We start from the raw sequence: 21,344 nt of genomic DNA, 5'->3' as shown, positions 1-21,344 counted from the left end.
CGTCAGTGGGCCGGACGGGGGTGTTGTCAGTGACGTCAGCACATGTGCTAGCCACCGTGCGCGATTGGGCTGTTTTTCTTCTTCTTCTTCGTGCTGTTGGACAATTATTACCAGCAACAAAAACACCGCGAGAACAACACTTTGTTCCTTCGAGTTCCTCCTGACCTTCACTGGTTTCAGTGTAAAATAACCGGGTTTCATTCTGCACATTTTATAACAATATGAATTGAAGTCATTCGTTTTAAAGATGTATCGGTGCATAAAGACACTACAATGTCTTCAAAAACTTTTTTTTAGAGACCAAACACTGTTATTCTGTTCAAACTTTACTTGTGAAGTCGTATGAATAATACGAATGCGACATAATGACAATACAAACTTAAAACTTTCAGGTTTTTTAGTGAAGTTTGAATGGTCTTTTTTTACTTTCCAGTCAAACTATCAGTGGCTGTTTTTACTTTCATTAAAAAAAAATGGGTAAGGAGATTAAAAATAATAGTAATAATAATGAGCACAGTCTTATCTTTTATAAATGGAACACCACAGAACATGGCTCCTGAGGAAATATGACTCCGTGCCAGTTTGGGTTCCATAAAAAACATGTGATGTTATGGTATGTGCTGTGGGCCAATGAGCAGTAAGTATACCAAAACATACCATGAGCAGTGAGTAATATTAATAATGCAAGTTGGTATGCTGTCACATGGGTATATCTATGGCTATAAATCTAGTCTACAGAAGAATATTAGTGCTTTATTTGTCCTTTTGTCTGTGCAATAACTCCATTTGTAAATGTTGTCAATACTGTCTCGTCAAAACAGCTGCACTTGCTTTTTGTCCTATTTGAAATCACAACACAGGTTTGTCATCAAGTGTAGAACTACATTAACATGTAAACAAATATGTGATTGAGCAATAAAGTGCATCTCACTTATTGCACAACAGGTTTTGAAACCACATACATAAATAATAAAGGAACTTTCAACTGGCAAATGTATTTTAAAGTGGTTAAAGTAACTGTGTATTTACTCCAGTATAGTACTTAAAGTTACAGTGAGGAAGTTTGAACTGGTTATAAAAGTCTGAATTTACTGGTAAAGTCTCTACACAAGTAAACGAGACCCCCAGTGAGAAGATACTCTTCATGCTTCATGCATTGGTGCACCAGATCAGATTATGCACAACGTTTGACACATTTATGCAGGTTTACCAGAAACTCCTTTAATTCAGACTCAAGCAGCAACCAGCCACAGATCCAGCTTTGTTGCAGTCTTCGACCTGCAGCCAGGGCCAAAGTTAGATGCAGGCCAAGAATCCAGACTTCTAAACTCAAAGAACAATTCCTTTGTTTAAACTTGAATATACATTTTAAATTTGAGATATTTATGTAATGTGCTACACAAATGTGTCTGGAAGGACTTAGCGATTTCTTCTTTCCAGCACCATAAATCCTCTCATTGCAAACTACCTCCCTCCACCATGCAGCTAATAATGCCATTTCTAAAATAAGATCAGTCCGTAGGGCAAGAAATGCTATTACTTTAAGATTTTTTTAAAGAATAATTCTTCAAGATGAGACAACTTTATTTTACCTGAGCAGCAGTTGCAGTAGTTTAAGAAGAGTGCAAATATACAAGTTAACATGTACAACGTAATGGAGGCCTTCTACATTGTTGTATTTATACTCTTTAAGTTGAGGATCTGAATACTTATTTCACCACCAATTGTCAGTCACAAAAAGAGACGGGACAGCTTCACTGGCTGTCATGGTTTAAATACAGTAGACGCTGGAAATGCTGACACCATGTGACCCAATGTGAAGCATACAGCTGGAGAACAGCTCAGCTTTGAGTTTCATTTCTTTTGTCACTGAGGTTCACCTATTTGCTTTCTTTTTTAAAACTATAGTGTTATTTGGCATTGTTAAATTGCAGCTGAATTTTAGATCTCATTGAGTTTCTAGGTGCTTTCAATCACTCGGTTTCTGTGAATCAGCACACATACATGTGCATGTGTGCTAATTTAGCTGGACCTAATCCTGTGCCGCATATCAAAAGCTAAACCATTGCAAGGATTAAAAAGCCGTAGGGAAACCGTCAGTCGCGTGAGACTGGCGCATCAGTGAAAGGGACTCTAATCACCCCTGCCAGTATTTGTTTTCTCTGGTGCTTAGCTCTAGTACAATTACATTTCATTATGAAAGCTTCCAACTGGTTTTCTTATCTTCAGTGGTATTTCAGGACGAGTGTGCCAGTTTTATATTCACAAATATTTGATCAGCAACAATTAATGATGTTTATGTATTTTATTGTAAAGTTTAAAGTGTGCATGGGTAATTATTTTTTGCAATAGTGTAATAACCCAATGTACCATAATATCTCCTTTTTGAGTTTCAGACAGAAAGGAGTTACCTTCTGGAAACCTCAAAAAAGGATCTTCCTGTACTATTTATGGTCACAAAGTAAGGGGGTCTAATTATTCAGTTCTTGTTATCAGTTTTTACATCAACTTTCATCTGGACTAAAATATGGTTGCTTGGTTTTGTATGAACAATAGTGACGTTCAGCTCAGAGACCAAGAGGTTGAAGACTTTTGGATGGTGAATACTATGCATAGTTTTTTATTTTACACTTGTTTTTCAATATCCTGTCCTAATGCCTTGTATTAAAACTACTTTGAATTGTCTTGTTGAAATGTACTTTACAAAAAAACATGCCGTGACGCATGATTTTGCCCAAATACAGCAACTAATATTTTGTCCATCCCCTGTAGCTTGTTGAAATTTACAGTGGATTCCTGTACAATAGACAATATATACATTTTGAAATAAACTTTTAATAGATACAAACACATATTTAACAATGAATACAAATAAAATGGAAGCTGCAATCAAGGAAAATAGAGTGAGACACAGTGTGTCTACATCCAGCTGAGCACTGAATACGGACAACATCTGCACATTTAAAAATACTAGTTAACAGGTCTATGATATGGCATTTGACAATATATTGGCAATCTGATCTTTATTACATTTGTGCAGCACTTTGTAGATTGTCTTTTTCTGTTATGGTGCCCTATATCTGAAGTTTGTGGATTCAGGCACAACATTGTCCACCTACATAGTTTGCGCCCTTTACATGTCATATATTCACAAACACTACATCCATAGCTCCCAGCTATGTGCCAGTGAGACCCAAGAGTAGCAGGTTTTCATCGAAGAACCACTTCAGTGGATATGTCATTGTTTAGTTTCCATTCTCTGGCTGAATATGTGCAAACCAGTGAAATCAGCTGATGGCGAGACTGGTTGAATAAAAAAAAAAAGAAAACAGCACTCTTGGGCCCTGACCGCATGCGGTTGAAAACTAATGCACTAAAAAAAAAAAAAATTTAAAAAAAGCAGACGTGACAGAAAATATATATTTTTTAAAAGACGTGATTGTATTGAGAGATTTCCTGCAGATGCATGCTACAAATAATCACAGTGACATTAACCGTTAAAATTTCTGCTGTGGACGTTCCTGGCCGATGCCTTGATGGTAAGCAATGGGGCACACTTCCATAATCGCAGAGAAACCTGAGTACAGTGAGAGGTTGGAGCTGCTCTACACTTGCCTCAGTGCATTCATCCACACTGCATTCAGACTCACCATGGGGAGTGGTCGGCAACTCTTATGTGTTAAGCATTCATTAAAAAACATGATTTCTAAAAACTTTAATATAATTTGAGGGGCTGAACAGAATAATGTGCTGCCACCTTGTGGTCAGATGCAGGCAGCGTTTTGTCCACCAACTCAAAGTTTAATTTCCATCACAACCAATAAACACTTCAATTTAAAAAGGCTACGAGTTAGAAATTCATAATAACAAAGTCACAGCAGAGATACCGACCACAAATGCCACATTAACCTACAAACTAGAAGTCGTACACCAACATGGTGACCGTCAGGGCATCGTCTGGATCAGCATGTGCATAGCGCTCAGTGATTCCTGATATTATAAAGTTTGAGAATACATTTGCAAAGAGTCATAAAAACAGGATAAGAAAATCAAAAAGGTGTCCGCCCACTGTCACAGAAGCATACTTGTTAAAGGCTGAGTCTTTCCAGGAGGCTTGAGCAATGTCGTCAAACGGGTTCAGCCCAAGAGGAATCCCAGAGAAATGCGAGAAAGAGACGAGGGTGTGCCAAGTGGGTGGTTACCGGCGGCGGCGTCATTGGTAGAGCAGGTAGTTCTTGAGAGAGGCCGGCAGGGGCAGTCTATGGATCTCACCAAGACGATCTCTTCCTAATGCCACCCGCACCGAACGTCTACACAGGTCCATCAGAGAAAGGGGTTCAGCTGGGAGGGTGGGAGACAAGAAAAGGATGAGGAGAAGCATGTTTTGTGTGTTAGCAATGGCTGATTTTCATGTCAGTAGTGCGTTCATGTTAAGCCTTCACTAAAAGGGACAGTGTCTCATGTGCTTGTCGGCTATAATGTAGTATTTGTGCAAAACACAATGTATATTTGAGCAATTTTCTGCTTTAAAGAATAGAAATCCTAATAAACTTAATAGGCTTCGGTTCATGCCGCTTTTCAAGAAAGGAACTTCACACGGAAGTGAAATCCACCCTCAACTAATGAAACAAGGAGGTGTTATTAACGTGATGGAAATTTAGGGTTGGTCATCTTGAAGAATTTCTATTGCAGTGCAATAGAGTTTCAGTACCTCTATTTTTTGGAAATGTTTTTCTACAAAGTCCTTTTAATTAAACTAAATAAGCCAAAAATTTAGATAGATGCATTTCATTTGAAGCAACCCAACAACAACTTAAAAAAATACATTTTAAAATTGATTAAAAAAATTGTGATTTAAATTCTTCATATGAGTATACCATTAGTTTGGGCTTTTTGTGGCTGTAAAAACTGATTTGGAAAAATATTTTGACTTTCTGTTTATTCTCTAGCTGCAGTGCCGAAACTGCATGCTGAATCCAAAGTGCCAAAAAGATTAACTATATTTTGTGATACAAACTTCTTTAATCTTGCCTGTAATTCCCCTGTCAATATCTGACAATGAGAAGAACCATAAAATTAAAACAGGCTTTTATACATATCATGGCATCTGTAGTGCTCGTTTTCCACAGGCCTAAACTAGGTCGCGGGATCTGAGTTGAACATAAAAATCTAATGAGCACACAGCACTTGGGACATGCGGGTAGTACAGCATGTTGTGATTAAAAAAAACTATGTTTCCTCATTGAAAGCTTATGATCGTTACGCCACAGAGTAATGAAGCATTTGTCCAATGAAAATAAATTTAAAATAATTGATTTGTCTTTGGACTTAAAGATTAGGGACCAGTGGATGTTTTCAAAGCCATAACATCTATGATGGCGGCGCCGCGACCTAGACTAAAAACAAGGCAAGGTACAGTTAATGAATTACAAGTGAATACTTCAAAAGACAAAATCTAAAAAAAAGGTATCTTACATTGAGATACTTATAGTAAGATCACGACACAAAACATAATTCACATATGAGAAAAGATAATTATTTATATGTTAAATATTCATTAAAATGCATTTTGGACCGCAAAGCCAGAACACAAACGTCACGTTATCATACTGATACTGATGCAATTCAGCTCGACAGTAACCGTCTACAGGAATATGTTCGGCTTAGACAATCCTCAACTGTCCCACCTTTATTGGATTAAAAAAAAGCTGTCACTGATTGTGCAAGAAATGGACACAAGATATCACGGATGGCAAAGCACTGTCAGCGCAGAGAGAAAAGAGGAACAGAATATTTTCAAACATTTAAAGTTTGTACTTACGATCAAGTCCATTTATGTACCGGATTCTTATTTCACAGTGTCCCCACACGGCGCTCACCACAGGGTACAACTTCCTGCCCTTTAGTCCTCTGAATGCCACCCCTAGATAATGTCCATCCACTATGTAACCCAGAGTCCCTTCATCCATGTCCAACACTACTAAAAGGGAGTCAGGTATTATGAAGGTGTCGTCTGGCTCAAGAAATGCCGGGTAGGTTTTTCCTGGGTGATTCTTGCCGTCATGGTAGAGTTTACTCCTGCACAGGTCCCAGCCCCAGGAATCGGCGTTGCTTCCTACCAAAGCAGTGTACCCCACCGAGTGAAGCGGGGCGTCAATCGAAGCCACGCCGACCACAGCGTGCGTGCCCCTCTGGCGCATAGCCCAGCTGATCTCCCACACATGCAGTCCCCTTGTATAGCCGACTCGACCCCTGATGGCGTCCGTGCTCTGCGCAACGGGATGCCTGTGAAAAACCAGCTTGTTGTCGTCCTTGACGAAGATGTTTAGAGAGCGATCATCGTTGTTCCACGAGTGCTGGACCTGGACGTCTACGCCGGCAGGTGGCATGTCCAGCAGCAGATCTAGTCGGGACGGCTTGGTGTGATTCAGGGCCTGGAGTTCCAGCTTCAGGGGGCTGAACGCTGGATCCCGCATATCAATGGTTTTAATGCCACCTGGGACTTTTTGCCCCATGCTCTGGGTGGTTATAGCAATTGCCTCTTCCACCCCCTCCTCCTCCTCCTCCTCCTCCTCCTAAAAGATTTAATGGGGGGAGAAATCCACCTCAAAACCTCTCATCTACTGTGCTCCTGCAACCCAAGCAGCAAGTTTGTTGCTTCCTCTTGTCACGAGCTGCAGGCAGAGACGGTCACACCAGGTGTTGTTCAAAGCGTACCTGGAGAGATTAGTAGAGATGAAAGCAGATCATTATTAATTTATCTTAGCAAATTTCTTTAGACCAGGAAACATTAGATTAAGATCCTACAAAGCAAAGACAAGCTCAACATAAGGGAGTCCATCCTCATCGTGCGTTTTCATTGTGACAATTCCAATTACATGATACTGCATTTATTAGTTGGAATGCTGCAAGCATTCCAACTATTGTTCTTCAAATCTTTATTAAACTTTTTATTATTATTATTCTATTTCTTCCATCCGTATTTTGGACCTCTTCAACTCTTTCATATTTTCAGCTACAGAAAAAAGTTCAATTATAAAAATATTCAGTTACCTAAGGACACGATGGCTAAGACCTTTCATATTTCTGACTTTTCAAATCTTTGAATTATTAAGCTTTTTATGATTTTTTTTATAATGGGACCCAATGGGGAAATCTTCAAATCATCTTCAACTTCAAACGTTTACAGTTTCTTCATACATTGAGCTTGAGACAATATTTAAAATTCCAAATGTTGACAAAACCTTTAGCTATTAATCTACGCTTTTACATTTTTCATATTTTCTCAAATTTTAAAATTATTCAGCTTTTTATAAAAAAAAAATGAATGGTTTCCAATGAAGAACATCTTCAAATCCGCTTTCAACTCTTCAACTTCAAAAGGGAAAGGCTCTGTCATGCCTCCAGCTAGAGACACCATTCCACCTTTAAAATGTTGACAAAACGTTTTTGCTGTTATTGTATTACTCATCTTTTCGATATATCCTATATTGTTTTAACTGTCGGCGTTTTCGTTTTATAGTTTTTCCGCACCTTTTCTGCCTTTCTCATTATTGTGTGTTGGGCAGCTCAGAGCAGTGACGTAATACTCCAGAGCGAGGGCACTTGGCGATACACATATTTTAAACTTGCTCTCTACTCCAAACCGTATACTCTTTGGACATAATTTATAGCTCAAAACGTTGGAAATCTTGTCTTCTGCCGTAAACTGCGGTCGATAGGAATCCAACAGATAAGACGTGTTGAGGTCCGACTGAATGGGAGAGCCGGTCCGTCCCCAGCAGCAGCCCTTTGGTCTGTGCATCTACAGGCAGCAGGCACGTAAGCGGCCGCACACGCGAACGGGTGGCGCACATGAACGGCCGTGCTCGCGCGTGAACGTGTTATTATGGTCGCGTGCACGTTCGTGTGTGTGTGTGCGCGCGCGCGTGTGCAGGTCACTTTGGTTATAAACGTCAGGATTAACAGCATCACTGACGTTCACGTTGAGGTTTGACGGATGGTTTTGTAGACACTCAATAATATCAGGTCTCTCACCAACTGCACCTGTAGATCAGTGGTTAGCAACTCCGCCTTAGGAGCAAAGGGTCAGTGGTTCAAACCCCACCTATGACAGATTTTAATTTTTCAAAAAAACTTTTTTTTTTCTTCTGTTGGACTGGACACTGTGGCGGGCCGGGTCGTATGTTTGACACCCCTGATTTAGATGATGCAGTTTTCCTTTCAACTTTTCCAATTATAAATTTAAACGACAAGAATTTTCAACAGTTCAATTAAATGACTTTGAACTGTAAAATGTTTCAGTAGGTATTTTGCCTTTTCTATATTTTCAATAATGATTTGCTATTTATTTATATATTCATCTATTCCGCTATTTTCAGCTATATTAATATATTCAGCTATTTTTACATATATTCAGCTATTCTTTCATTTTCAAATATATTTAGCTATATTTAGCTAATTTAAGCTATATTCCACTATGTTCCGCTATATTCAGCTATTTCTTTCAAATATTTCAGCTATAAGCTTCAGCTTTTTGCATTCCAACGCATTTTCAGCAGGAAATGCTCTTTCTAGTTATTATTCTATTTCTTCCATCCGTATTTTGGACCTCTTCAACTCTTTCATATTTTCAGCTACAGAAAAAAGTTCAATTATAAAAATATTCAGTTACCTAAGGACACGATGGCTAAGACTTTTCATATTTCAGACTTTTCAAATCTTTGAATTATTAAGCTTCTTATGATTTTTTTTATAATGGGACCCAATGGGGAAATTTTCAAATCATCTTCAACTTCAAACGTTTACAGTTTCTTCATACGTTGAGCTTGAGACAATATTTAAAATTTCACATGTTGACAAAACCTTTAGCTATTAATCTACGCTTTTACATTTTTCATATTTACTCAAATTTTAAAATTATTCAGCTTTTTATAAAAAAAAAATGAATGGTTTCCAATGAAGAACATCTTCAAATCCGCTTTCAACTCTTCAACTTCAAAAGGTAAAGGCTCTGTCATGCCTCCAGCTAGAGACACCATTCCACCTTTAAAATGTTGACAAAACGTTTAGCTGTTATTGTATTACTCATCTTTTTTGATATATCCTATATTGTTTTAACTGTCGGCGTTTTCGTTTTATAGTTTTTCCGCACCTTTTCTGCCTTTCTCATTATTGTGTGTTGGGCAGCTCACAGCGGTGACGTCAGACTCCAGAGCGAGGGCACTTGGCGATACACATATTTTAAACTTGCTCTCTACTCCAAACCGTATACTCTTTGGACATAATTTATAGCTCAAAACGTTGGAAATCTTGTCTTCTGCCGTAAACTGCGGTCGACAGGAATCCAACAGATAAGACGTGTTGAGGTCCGACTGAATGGGAGAGCCGGTCCGTCCCCAGCAGCAGCCCTTTGGTCTGTGCATCTACAGGCAGCAGGCACGTAAGCGGCCGCACACGCGAACGGGTCGCGCACATGAACGGCCGTGCTCGCGCGTGAACGGCAGCACACGTAAACGCCCACTAACGTGAAACGGCCGCGCGTGTAAACGCTCGCCAACGGGTGCGCCCGCGCCTCAACGGCCGCGCGCGTGCACGGCCGTGTGCGCGCGAACGGCCGCGTTAACGTGTTATTATGGTCGCGTGCACGTTCGTGTGTGTGCGCGCGTGTGTGCAGGTCACTTTGGTTATAGACGTCAGGATTAACAGCGTCACTGACGTTCACGTTCTGAGGTTTGACAGATGGTTTTGTAGACACTCAATAATATCAGGTCTCTCACCAACTGCGCCTGTGGATCAGTGGTTAGCATCTCCGTCTTAGAAGCAAAGGGTCAGTGGTTCAAACCCCACTTATGGCAGACTTCAATATTAAAAAAAACAACTTTTTTTTTTCTTCTGTTGGACTGGACACTGTGGCGGGCCGGGTCGTATGTTTGACACCTCTGATTTAGATGATGCAGTTTTCCTTTCAACTTTTCCAATGATACATTTAAACGACAAGGATTTTCAACAGTTCAATTAAATGATGTTGAACTGTAACATTTTTCAGCAGGTATTTTGCCTTTTCTATATTTTCAGTAATGATTTGCTATTTATTTATATATTCATCTATTCCGCAATTTTCAGCTGCATTAATATATTCAGCTGTTTTTACATATATTCAGCTATTCTTTCATTTTCAAATATATTTAGCTATATTTAGCTAATTTAAGCTATATTCCACTATGTTCAGCTATATTCAGCTATTTCCTTCAAATATTTCAGCTATAAGCTTCAGCCTTTTGCATTCCAACGCATTTTCAGCAGGAAATGCTCTTTCTAGTTAAAAATGTTACAGTGCATGTTAACATTTAGTGGTAAATGCACCGGTTTAACTTGATTGATTAAAATCAGTAGACGACAACGGACATTAGCTGCACAGCTTGTGAGCAGCCTCAAAAGTGGCTTTGTTCTCATGTGATGTTTAGCGTATAAAAACATAAAGAAGGCAGTGTCTGGCAATGAAATCGGAGATGGAAACAAATACCTAAATTTACACAAATAACATCATCATCACACAACTGGGAGAAAACATTAATCTGCTGACTTCTTCAGTGTTGTCGCAACCATCTGAAGGAGCCAGATTATATTGATTCTGATTTCCGACCAGTTGAGCCAACCAAATTTCAGCCATCTAGTCGTAAAAATATTTGCTATTGATTGAGAAGATCATTTTAAATGGATCGGACAATAGGGAATAGACTGGCCTAATTATTTACAATGTCTGATTGAATTGAGTCGCTGTAACTAATTTAATTTGCATAACAATATCAAAAATGTGCACTTATACATAAGACATGTTGAATAAGCCCAGTTATGACCATGTTTTTCCCTTTGTGGCCTCATCTTAGGACAACTGCACACCTACAAGACTATAAACATTAACACATGTTCACGTAAATGTACATGATCCATAGATCCGGCAGCTGTACAATATCTAGATCCATAGTAAGTACACTGCATAGAAGTGCAACAATAATCTAAATATTCTCATGATCAGCTTTTACATTGCTTATTAAACAGTCCTTTCCATAAATTGTTATGAGCTCTACATGCCGAACTGGTAAACAACCATGTTAGTGCTTTTTTTGATTTGATTAATTTTGGATTAGATTGCAAAAAGATGAAGAAATCAAAAAACCTGATTTGATTAGTTGTCCTCAATTTTACACACTACTTCTTGGACAGCTTTTCTTGATGTCACACAATGTCTCCAATCAAGTTATCAAGCAGTGACAACATAAAGTGCTTGCCATCCTGACACAGTGGACAACTTAAATCTTGTAATTTTCTGACACGTGTATAAAAATATGAGCGAGAGAGAAATTTATGGTATTATACCGTTAGTTTATTAAAAGTTACAATGCACATGGAAAGCAGCACAAAAGTAGCTCCTATGCCATTGATTGGCTGACATGTTACTCAGCTAATATTCCCACAATCTCCAAAAATAGAGGGGGGGAAAAAAACGTCAGCCATTTCTTATTTAGTTGTCTAGTCAGAGGGCAACCGGAAAAGCAGTAATAAATCGCCTGGCTTAAAAAAGAAAAAAAGAAAAGTGATCTGATGTTTGAGGAAGACACTGCGAGACCAGAGCTCTGTTGAGGCAGGAACAGTTTCAGAAAACAAAAAGGCCTGTTGAATACCTGCTGTCTCCATTACAATAGACTACAGCTTTGATGGGGCACTTCTTGCAGAGCCCGAATCAACTGTTAAACAACTTAGATAAGTTTTAAGGGAAATGTAAGAAATGTCTAAATGCCAATAAGGACTACTTTAAGTCAACAGTCAGGACATTCTTTTACGGGGACCTGTGACTACGCCTGCTCTTTGGTCTTCGTACCTCCGAGTTGCAGCGAGGCTGAAGAGAGCATTGTGTAATGTGGGAAGGCCACTCTAATTGAATTGTAGACAAGAGTTCATTGAGAAGTGCTTTGGCTCTTCTTTTAATGCAAGTAAACAACCATTTAAATGGGTCATGTCTCTACAGTGATTGGAAAACAGGGGGGGAAGAAAAAGCAAGCAGCGGGTGGCCAGCATCTGAATGTAAACAATCTCTTTTTCAATGCCTGTCCCAACACCCAGGGAGAGGGAAACATGTTAATTTGCACTTTTTTGTACTTTGAGCCAAGAGTTCACCATTTCTCTCCCTATAGCAAAGTCCCATCGTACAATGCACAAAACAGAAACAATTAAAAGGTCTTCCCACATTTACCATGGACTTCAAAACAAACATACCCATCAATAGTATAATAGGCGGCTTGTGGAGGGATATATTTGGGCTCGGATCCTGGGTTGGCCTGGTTGGGGTTCCTGGGCCCCTGGTTTGGTTAGCAGCTTATTAAGATGCAGGAGGAAGGGCTCGATGGTTTTGCTGAGCCAAGGAAACACTTCTCTCTATTGTAAGGCCCAATTTAGACGGGGCCCACCTGAACTTAAGCCCTGGCTTGTTTGTTGACCTGCCGGGTGTACAAAGCTTAAGGTTTACCAAAAACAAAGTCATCCATTGTGCAGATACAAAGCTGTTACAGAACATAATGCAGTCTCTTCTATGTCCTATGAAGACATAAACTGTGTGTGAGGCTTAGTTGGTACTGTTTAGTTATAAACAGGTCATTTTGGAAGGAGCAGTTTATAGTGCCATTGAACTGAAATATTACACTCAGAAGTGTTTTTAGTATGTGATCGACATCAACTGATATGCATATAGAAAATATCAGCACAAAACAATAGTACCAATAACTGCAGCCTCCAGAATGAACATAAAATTAAATCAGCACCATACCAGGTAAAACAAAAAACCTCACCTGATGGAATCAAGCAGGTGCTGCCTGCTGTTTAAGGTAGGTTAGTTAAGTAATGTCACACCTCAGTAACTTTTACCTGAGCGTACAGGCCTTCTGGACAAGTTACCCCAGAGCAGCTCGTCCAGCTAGCTAACGTACAAGCCGCCGACACTTCTCCCGTGGACTCGAGGGCCAGGTCAAGGTACGTCACAGACCAGCGTGTGCGTCAAGCGTTGATTTTGGTGTATCGATACCGGTGTACGTCACCTGAAGCTCGACCAGCGTCCGAAACGTCTTGTTACACAACAAGCAGCTCAGCAGTTAGCATGAGCAGCACCACAACATGGCTCGCATCAATGAGGCGCGAGGACAACCCGACTCCTAAACTGGTCGTTAGGGAAATGACAACCCGTTGCTGGGGGGCTGTTTTCCATGTAAAGTAGGTAAATGTGACGCAAAGATACGTACAGAAACTGAAACAGACGCTTCGGCAGCCACTATAGGAGCAAAAAACAGGGAGAGGAGCGAATGGGGAAAAGGCGCACAGCTAACCTCGTGACACAGGGAACAAATGGAGAGGGTGAGACCGGGACAGAGGCAGAGGCGAGTTACTCCATCGCAGTTTGCTTGTAGTCTTACCTTTGACCATTTCAGGCTGCACATGAGCTAGGTGGAATGGTGATGGCTGCTCTGTACCATCTCTCCGTCACGTGATAAAACGCTCCCAGCTGCTCCGCTCGATTAGGACCTCCCTCCTGACGGGCTGCAGCCGGAGCGAAGTCCGCTTCGTGTTGGGAGTGTAGTTTATGCGGATGTGGTGTTTTGTTTTATCTGTAAATAAGTGTGTTCATGAAATACACAAAAACCTATTTCAATGTCCGTGTTGACATGTAGCTTTGATTTGTATTGCAGACATCTGAACATTTTAAGATCTTAAAATGTTATTTTTTTTCAAAGATTTAAGTCACATTCACAAAGACTTTCAATTCAAACGCATTCACACTGTACCTCAGATTTTTTTATTTTATACTTTTTAGAAAACACAATGTTGCGTTCTTTTTTTCTTAATCATCATCCTAACACGCGTTGTGGCTGCTAAGTATATTGATAACAACAATACCAATACCAATAAAAAACATTGCTCCACAAATAATGCAATAATTATTATTATTGTATTGTGATCATAAAATCAACTTAGATTGTACAAATGCTCATGTTCAGAAATTAATAAAATACTAGACACGTTTATATTCACGTTTTTTGTTAGGAGATACATATAAATTAAAAAAAAATCCCCTTGGGGATTAATAAAGTACATATCTATCTATCTATCTATCTATCTATCTATCTATCTATCATATATATATATATATATATATATATATATATATATATATATATATATATATATATATATATATATAAACACACACACACACACACACACACATACAAGTTGTCTTCACTGTAATTCATAGAGAAATGAGTTATTGCTTTTAGAATAGCTTTAGGGTGTAGCCATTAGGATTACATCAGCAAGAGATGGTAGTAAAATAAGAAGCAAGTAATATATGTAACAGTGAAAAAAACACTATTATATATACAGACAGAATAAACAAATATCTAAAATTGTATTTATTCTGTCAGACAGACAGACGGACAGATATATTCACTTATTTGACAAAAATTTTGATAAAAACAAAATTGAACTCACATCGTCTCGACAGACAGAATAAAGAAGTATTTAAAACTGTATTTATTCTATCAGACAGACTGAGAGATAGACAGATATATTCACGTATTTGACAAAAAAAAAAAAAAAGATAAAACACAGAGGAACTGCCATAGTCTCGACATAAAACAGAAACTAAAGGTAAAACATTCTCCACCGAAATGCCTCTTTTTCTAAATATCAAACTGACTTCAGTCCAATGCATCGCCATGTGTGTCGATGCACTGGACTGCCCAGTTTCGTTCAATGTGCAGCCTGAATTGTCGAGTACACTGAGCTCAACTGCTGAACAAGTTAGGTAGGACATCACAAAACCACTGTTCATTCACATCTTTGTTAGTTTCACAGTAAGGCAAAACACGTCACATTCATTTATAACGAAACTATAAAAAGCAGCTTTGGGTTTACACATTGTCTGCGGTACTATCTGTTGGGTTGTGCTTTGTCTCTCTAGAGCTATCCCCCAAACATAATAGATTAGTTTTCCTGTATCGTTGTGTCCTCTGTATTTTTGGACAGAACTAAGCAAGTATTGGCTGTCCTAAGAGCATGCACGTGATGTCTGATGGTGAAAGTAAAATTGATAGTTCACACTCCAGTCTGTCCCAGACAAACACCCCATATGACGAACTTCAGCAGGGGCCTGACAGCACCAGTGAGCCATTATTGCTCACACAATGACACACACTGGAGCACTTTGTTGTTCAATTTGACCTACAGGCCATTCAGTCCCTCGCTGACACGGTTTTCAAAAAGGCAGGCAATGACGTTAAGACGAGTGAAAACCCTAAACGTCAGTTACTGCTGCTCAGTGAGTCCAAATCATACTCCACTGACTGACACACTGACCCCAGGGGAACGTCAAGTGTGCTGAGTGACAAGGACAAAGCACCCAGCACACAACCTTCATCTGCTGCAAAACCGATGCGGTTACTTATAATCTTTCAGGCAAATATCTTTAGTGGCAGCAGCTTCTTTACAACGACCAAGTTCATTCGTAAATGGGAATGAAAACAAGATCTTTTTTTCTGAAATAGTGACCAGAGTAAACGATTATTACCCCTGTTTAATTTTGGTTTGTGGTAACAAACACTAACAACTGAAAAAGCCTGCTCAGAATTCCCTCTAAATCTGCAGCCCTGTGTGAGTCACAGCATGTATACATGCACCAAATTTCACCTGAGTGTTGGGAAATGGGAGGACACTGTTGCCATCTAGTGGTTTCTCTGGAATACACACCTTCTTTAGGTGTAGCGGTGCCTCACATTAGATTATTCTAATCTGCAAAAAGCTCTACTTTATTCCTTTATCACTCATTGAGAATTTAAAAAATCAAACACGTTGGATGTGATGGCATACATGCTCATCAATGCACAGTTGACACAGCATCCTTCTTCTCTTCATGTTCTTAACTTCGCCATACATGCAGAGTTGACCATTTGGCATCTGTGACAAGTATTGCAATTAATAATAGGACATTTAAAATGACCTTATTTGTTCGCTGTGTGAGGCGTCTGAAGGTAATATGGCTCGTTTTACATCCTTGCTGGGGAACATAGCTTGGAGGCTTGAATTACCTTCCCCTCAGCTTGTCTCGCGGTGAAAATCCCATTTTCTCATGCAGTGATGGTGCAATGTGCTGAGCTTGGTGATATCTCAGGCCCCCTCCACAGTTGAGAAAGGGAGCGTAGACATGCTTACTGCCTCCCTTTTAGAAACCATCATTTCAGCAGGATCGATAGTCCGTCCCACTCCACGGCTGGCAGAGTGCACCGCCTCTATAGGGGGGTTGGGATGGGTGGTGTCGGTGGGGGGTTATGTGTGGACAGCTGCACCAAGGCAAGTCCGAGCAGCATTCGCAGCCAAGGAGAATGATCGCATGCTGCGTCAGACTCTCGGCTCCTCACTTGTTCTGGGCTGCAGTTTCTGAGAAGGGCCAGTGGGTGGATGCGGTCCTCAAGTGATGCTTTCAGTTGCAGGCAACATACTGATGAAGCCACAGAACTAGCTCAGTCGTCAGGTAGTTCAAGTGTTTTGCCTCTTCGCTGCCTCACAAATCTGCATTGAGATGAGTAAATATCTGCAACTGAGGCAGCTTGCATTAAACTCTCCTGAGGCCTTTTTTTTATTATTGCCCTACACCTCTTTGACTGTATTAGAGGTTAAGTACTCAAAGAGACTCATCACGGAGGTGAGAAGACCTCTCATATTTCAGGAGATGGCTTGCAATATAAGACAATCAAGCTTTGTGAAACAGAAATCTTTTAACAGCGTTAAAATTCTTCTGTTATTAAAGCAGTGTGCATGGACAGTAAGGTTTAGAAATGTATTCACTCTGGTAATATTCACCTCTTGTAATTATTTTTACACCTTTACACAACCTGTTTATCACACTATTCTGTGCTGCAACTAAACTTAAAAAAAATAAAATATTGCAGATTAATCCCTTAACTATTTTCTCAATAATCATTTAATCAATTAGTTCATCAAAATGTCATACACTGAAAAATAATATATTTCAACATGGGAGACAAATTGTTTTAATTGAATTTTAAAAAAGACATAGAAATAGAGAAAAAAAACTATTTGATTAATCATTATTGATTAAATTTTATCAAAGTTTCTTGACATGCAGTTAAGTTATGTCACGATATTCTAAAATGAAATATAAAACAATAAGTATTTCAAGCATTAAAACGCTAATTTACACAGATCAACATTTCTATAAAGCAGCAGCACTGAAAATACAGGTTTGTGTTTACACACTCGTTTAGCTGTGTCTTTATATGTACCTGCGTCTGCAAGCATGCATTTACAGTGAACAGTACTTGTGTGACTTTGAGAAGAGCACTTGAAGGTTTCGAGAAAGGAAAGGGTGTCAGTTAAAAGAGGTGCACCACTGCAGGGCCGGGGGATGTGGATGGGACAGGATGTGTGGTGCAGTACGAGCATCCCCTCTGCTCAGATCGCTGCTCATTTGTCAAGTGGCCTGCAGACTTGAGTGGTGCATTGCTGCTAAAACACAAAGAGGCAATCGGCAGTGGAACGGCACACCTCCAGGGAGGGGTCCCAGGTGGACGAGAGCCTCCTTGGGTGATCTGCAGATCTTCAGCACATGCCACAGGGTCAAACGGAAGTTTTGTTTTGTCCTTATATAATTATTTCATATTGAGAGATATTTTTTACAGTGAACAAGAAAAGAGCAGCACTGCTGGCATTCATCTCATTCCCCCCTTAAGCCACAAGAAAATGTGCGGTTCGCTGTCATAAATGGACTAAACTCTCTAAAGTGCAGCATTCCCTGAGTACTGCAGGTAAATTTATCCTTACATTTTCAACTTTTACAATAAAAAATATAACATTGATTCTATTGTGGTTTGGCTCCCTCAGACTCACACTCTGTCCTTGCATATTAGCAGCACTGAGTTCTCCCCCATACGTGGACAAGCAGAGAAGCCGAGTGATCTCATGGCGTTAATGGAGGCCCGGTTGATGTTGCAGTAGACGGGCCGACCCTCAGAGCTCATCCTGCGCATCAGAGCCAGGAAATGACCGGACACTGTGAACAGAAAATATGAAGATCAATCGAGGAAATGTATATCGTAGTTTCTTTAACTGCAGTACAACGAAGCTGCCTTGATCTGAGGTCATGAATACCTTTTTAGGAACTCACTCCATATTCTCTGAGCTGGGGCAGATGAAGGTGTTATGATGTTTTGTGACATCAAGCCCACTGAGAGAGACAAGTTCTTTGATGAGATGGCAATGTGAGCTTGGTATACCTTTCATAAACACACAAGCATACAAATGATTTTTTTTCACTGACCCTCACCATTACCTCAATAGTTGTATCTCCCCATGCAGAATACCAATCTGATGCCAAAGCTCCCCTTCCCCACATTTAAAATCTGCATACTATATAACTCTGCATGGAACTCATTTGAATTATTTTTACATCAGTCAAAATTGTGATGAAGACATTGACAAAGACGGTATTGTGTTGTATTTAGTATAGATCAATTTTGAAACCTGATCTGCTTAATAAATCAGACATATTATTTGAGCATATCAGACCGGTTCATCTTTAATTTAGGCAAACTAAATTACAAATTACAGAATCATCTCATGGGGAAAAAAAACATATTGTGTAGTTGTTGCCCAAAACTACATTGTTGTATTTGCTCTGATATTAAAACTACCTGCTGTGTTGCACAATATGGAATCAATAAGTTAATACCTTAATGGACCGACTGCAGTGACAATGCATTTACTATTTTCAACACAAATAGGCTTTATAGTGAAAGGGCTGAATATTGTAACATTCCACTTTTAAGTTTAAAGAATAAGAATAAGCCTGGTGATATTTGCTTTGTTTATTATTGTCAGCTTCCACAAAAGACCAAAACCAAGTTTTAGTCTGTAAGTATTGTATCCAAAGACTAATATTTCTTAATAATACGTTGAATTTATCCAATGAACAGCGCTACTGTAGTTCATTCAGAGTTGAGCCCACATACAGCGTCCTGCTGCCAACAATGCTCATTCGCACACCGAGCATGTATTTATTAATCCATGGGTGAAAATAGTTCTCAGCAAAGCACAAGTTACTCCTGTTTTAGTCGCCTTTGCTAAGCACTACACTGTCAAGCTGTTTTAGGAAATGGCTGAGCTTTTTTTCTTTTTAATAAAATAGATATTTGTGAACTATGTGAAAAGATTTTGAATGTCGTTCTGGCTGAGAGCTACAGACAGGTAAGTCAAAAAGTACAAAGAAACCGACTCACAACCATTGCATTGTTGGTTTCCGTTCCTCACGACTTCTGAATGGGAGTCCGTTCCTCCAGTTTACGACTCTCTCATTGGGCAGCAGACTTCTCAGAGTTCCCGGTGAAGACGGTGCAGATTTCAGGAATGGTCCCGGAGCCGCTTGCTGCAACGCTTCACAGGCAGATGTGGACATCAATAGGCCACTCGTTCTGACTAGTTCTGTGTCCCTCTGTGCCAAACCTGTTTTTGACGGTAACAAATGGCAGTAGTGAATGTAGGCCAGGAGTCAACACACATCTCCAGATGACACGGATTATTGTGGAGGATATGCAACACTCCTCCAAGAACCTGAAACGCATAACACAATGCAGCAGGGAGGAGACCAAAATAGCAAGCTGCTAGCCATCGAGACAGAGGAAAATGGCACAAATAACACCAGAAACTCAGTAGAGGGGCATATTTTCTATGAAACACAATATGGTTTTCTGGCTCACAATCACACATTTCTCATCAAACGAAGATGCTTGAGTGCTTTCTATATGATCTTTTGTTTTGTTTTTCAGTGTAAACTCGCATCTACCAAGAATTTATTCAAAGTAGAGTGCAATTCAACTTTGAGACTTAATATTTATAGGTGCAATGCAGCTGGTTTACAGCGTAATGGCGTGTGCATACGACTGCAACCGATAAGATGAACCCAAAGTTCAAAGTCTTTATCCTCTATTCAGAGTAATATTTCCCTGACTTGCACTACAATGTGCACATTTAACTGCAGCCAACCTAAATACATAAAATATTGAAGAGAAATCCAAACAAAAACACAACTTACAGAATTATTTTTTTTACAGTTTATTCTACATATCACATAAATGCTTGGAATTGATTTGATATGTCTGTGAAGACCTAATCAAGGCTGCAGTCTCCCTGTAAAAGCTGATTTGTGCGTTCAGTCTTGCCTCAACACCTCTGTGGCGAGCAAACTGTATGCTGCTGACACCGACAGCTGACGGAGCGGCTGCTCATTCGCCACAACAGAACAGCCGGCTGTCAGAAGTTCAGACACTCATCATAGTGTCAATCCATCACAGACCTTTTACAACTATTTATTTCATACTGGAGGAGAAACTGATCACTCCTCACACTTCATATGTTTCACATGCAGAGCTCTGCCTCTTAAAACGGGATCTTTAAAATGATGGTGAGTAATGTCAGGAGTGATACTTTGATGAATGAAAACAGTGTTTCCATGTTAGTACAATAAACTACTGTATATATGGGATAATTCATAGTGTATCAATTCACTATTCTTAATGTTTAACAGCTTTTGTGCTGACAGTCATTTCTGTACAACCACGTTGGACCTGTGCTGCTGTTGACGGTGTCTTTTTCACTCCACTTGGCTGCGGGAGGAATCGGATCAGCATTATAAAATGAGTTCAACTAAGAAGCATTGGTGCAGTGAAACACACCACACACACCTTCAAAATCAGATCCTTTCATTCAGTCAATCTCTGTGCCAGACAGATGGAGAAAGATTTTTGTGAAGTTAATCCATTGCTTGCTCGCCTCAATTACCTCATCTTCCATTGTCAGTGTCAGGTTCCCCCTGAGAATATCCTTTATAACTACATATTCATTCATGCACACCAAAATCTTTTATTTTATTTTACATCTTGTCAGATTTTCAGAAGTAAATTCAGCTTTGCCATACACCCAAAAGAGAGCGAGAAGAAAGCCTCCTCAGCACGTCTTTTGAATCTTCCATTTCAAAAGACCCAGGAGTCAGTCGTCAGTCAAAGCAATTCTCCTCCTCGACTGAGGACTATTGAGAATTAGTCTGAATTGATGTGTAAACCAAGCAAGCTGCTGAGCTTGTGAATCAATGTGTCTATTATCTTTTCTGGGCAGATCAATGGGCTGAGGAATGGGCTGTGAATGGCAAAAAAAGGAGGAAAAAAAGACTTAAACTCACCATCCGATGGTCTGACTCGACTCGATTATCTGCACGTGTAAAGACTGTC

The 21,344-nt window shown here is 39.7% G+C and overlaps 1 protein-coding gene across 5 annotated transcripts; it reads right to left on the bottom strand.

The window, feature by feature from the left end:
- Nucleotides 1-2,775: 2,775 nt before the first annotated feature.
- spsb1 (splA/ryanodine receptor domain and SOCS box containing 1) lies at nucleotides 2,776-13,571 on the bottom strand. 5 transcript variants are annotated; one of them, XM_068598557.1, is made up of 4 exons: nucleotides 13,464-13,494; nucleotides 12,277-12,497; nucleotides 5,822-6,717; nucleotides 2,776-4,341 (listed from the first exon to the last, which is right to left on the bottom strand). In XM_068598557.1, exons 3-4 carry the CDS (start codon nucleotides 6,513-6,515, stop codon nucleotides 4,214-4,216), a joined length of 822 nt encoding a protein of 273 aa, XP_068454658.1. In that variant the 5' UTR covers nucleotides 6,516-6,717; nucleotides 12,277-12,497; nucleotides 13,464-13,494; the 3' UTR covers nucleotides 2,776-4,213. The 5 variants fall into 5 exon arrangements, with proteins under 5 accessions (XP_068454658.1, XP_068454657.1, XP_068454655.1 ...); XM_068598556.1 differs by lacking the exon at nucleotides 13,464-13,494 and adding an exon at nucleotides 12,922-13,187; XM_068598554.1 differs by lacking the exon at nucleotides 12,277-12,497 and having other exon boundaries at nucleotides 13,464-13,571.
- Nucleotides 13,572-21,344: the final 7,773 nt, after the last annotated feature.

This window comes from Clinocottus analis, unplaced genomic scaffold (genome assembly GCF_023055335.1).
Source record: "Clinocottus analis isolate CAN_PGR_092001 unplaced genomic scaffold, fCliAna1.0.p SCAF_4, whole genome shotgun sequence".
NCBI lineage: Eukaryota > Metazoa > Chordata > Actinopteri > Perciformes > Cottidae > Clinocottus > Clinocottus analis.
Note: the sequence above shows the minus strand (reverse complement) of the source record. Positions and strands in the feature narration are given on the sequence as shown.

Bases quoted from the DNA above. Each gene is read 5' to 3' on its own strand.
- spsb1 (XM_068598554.1), bottom strand. From the start codon at position 6,515: ATGGGGCAAAAAGTCCCAGGTGGCATTAAAACCATTGATATGCGGGAT. The intron at 4,342-5,821 runs GTAAGTACAAAC...CCACCCTCCCAG, and splicing joins GTACATAAATGGACTTGATC to CTGAACCCCTTTCTCTGATG.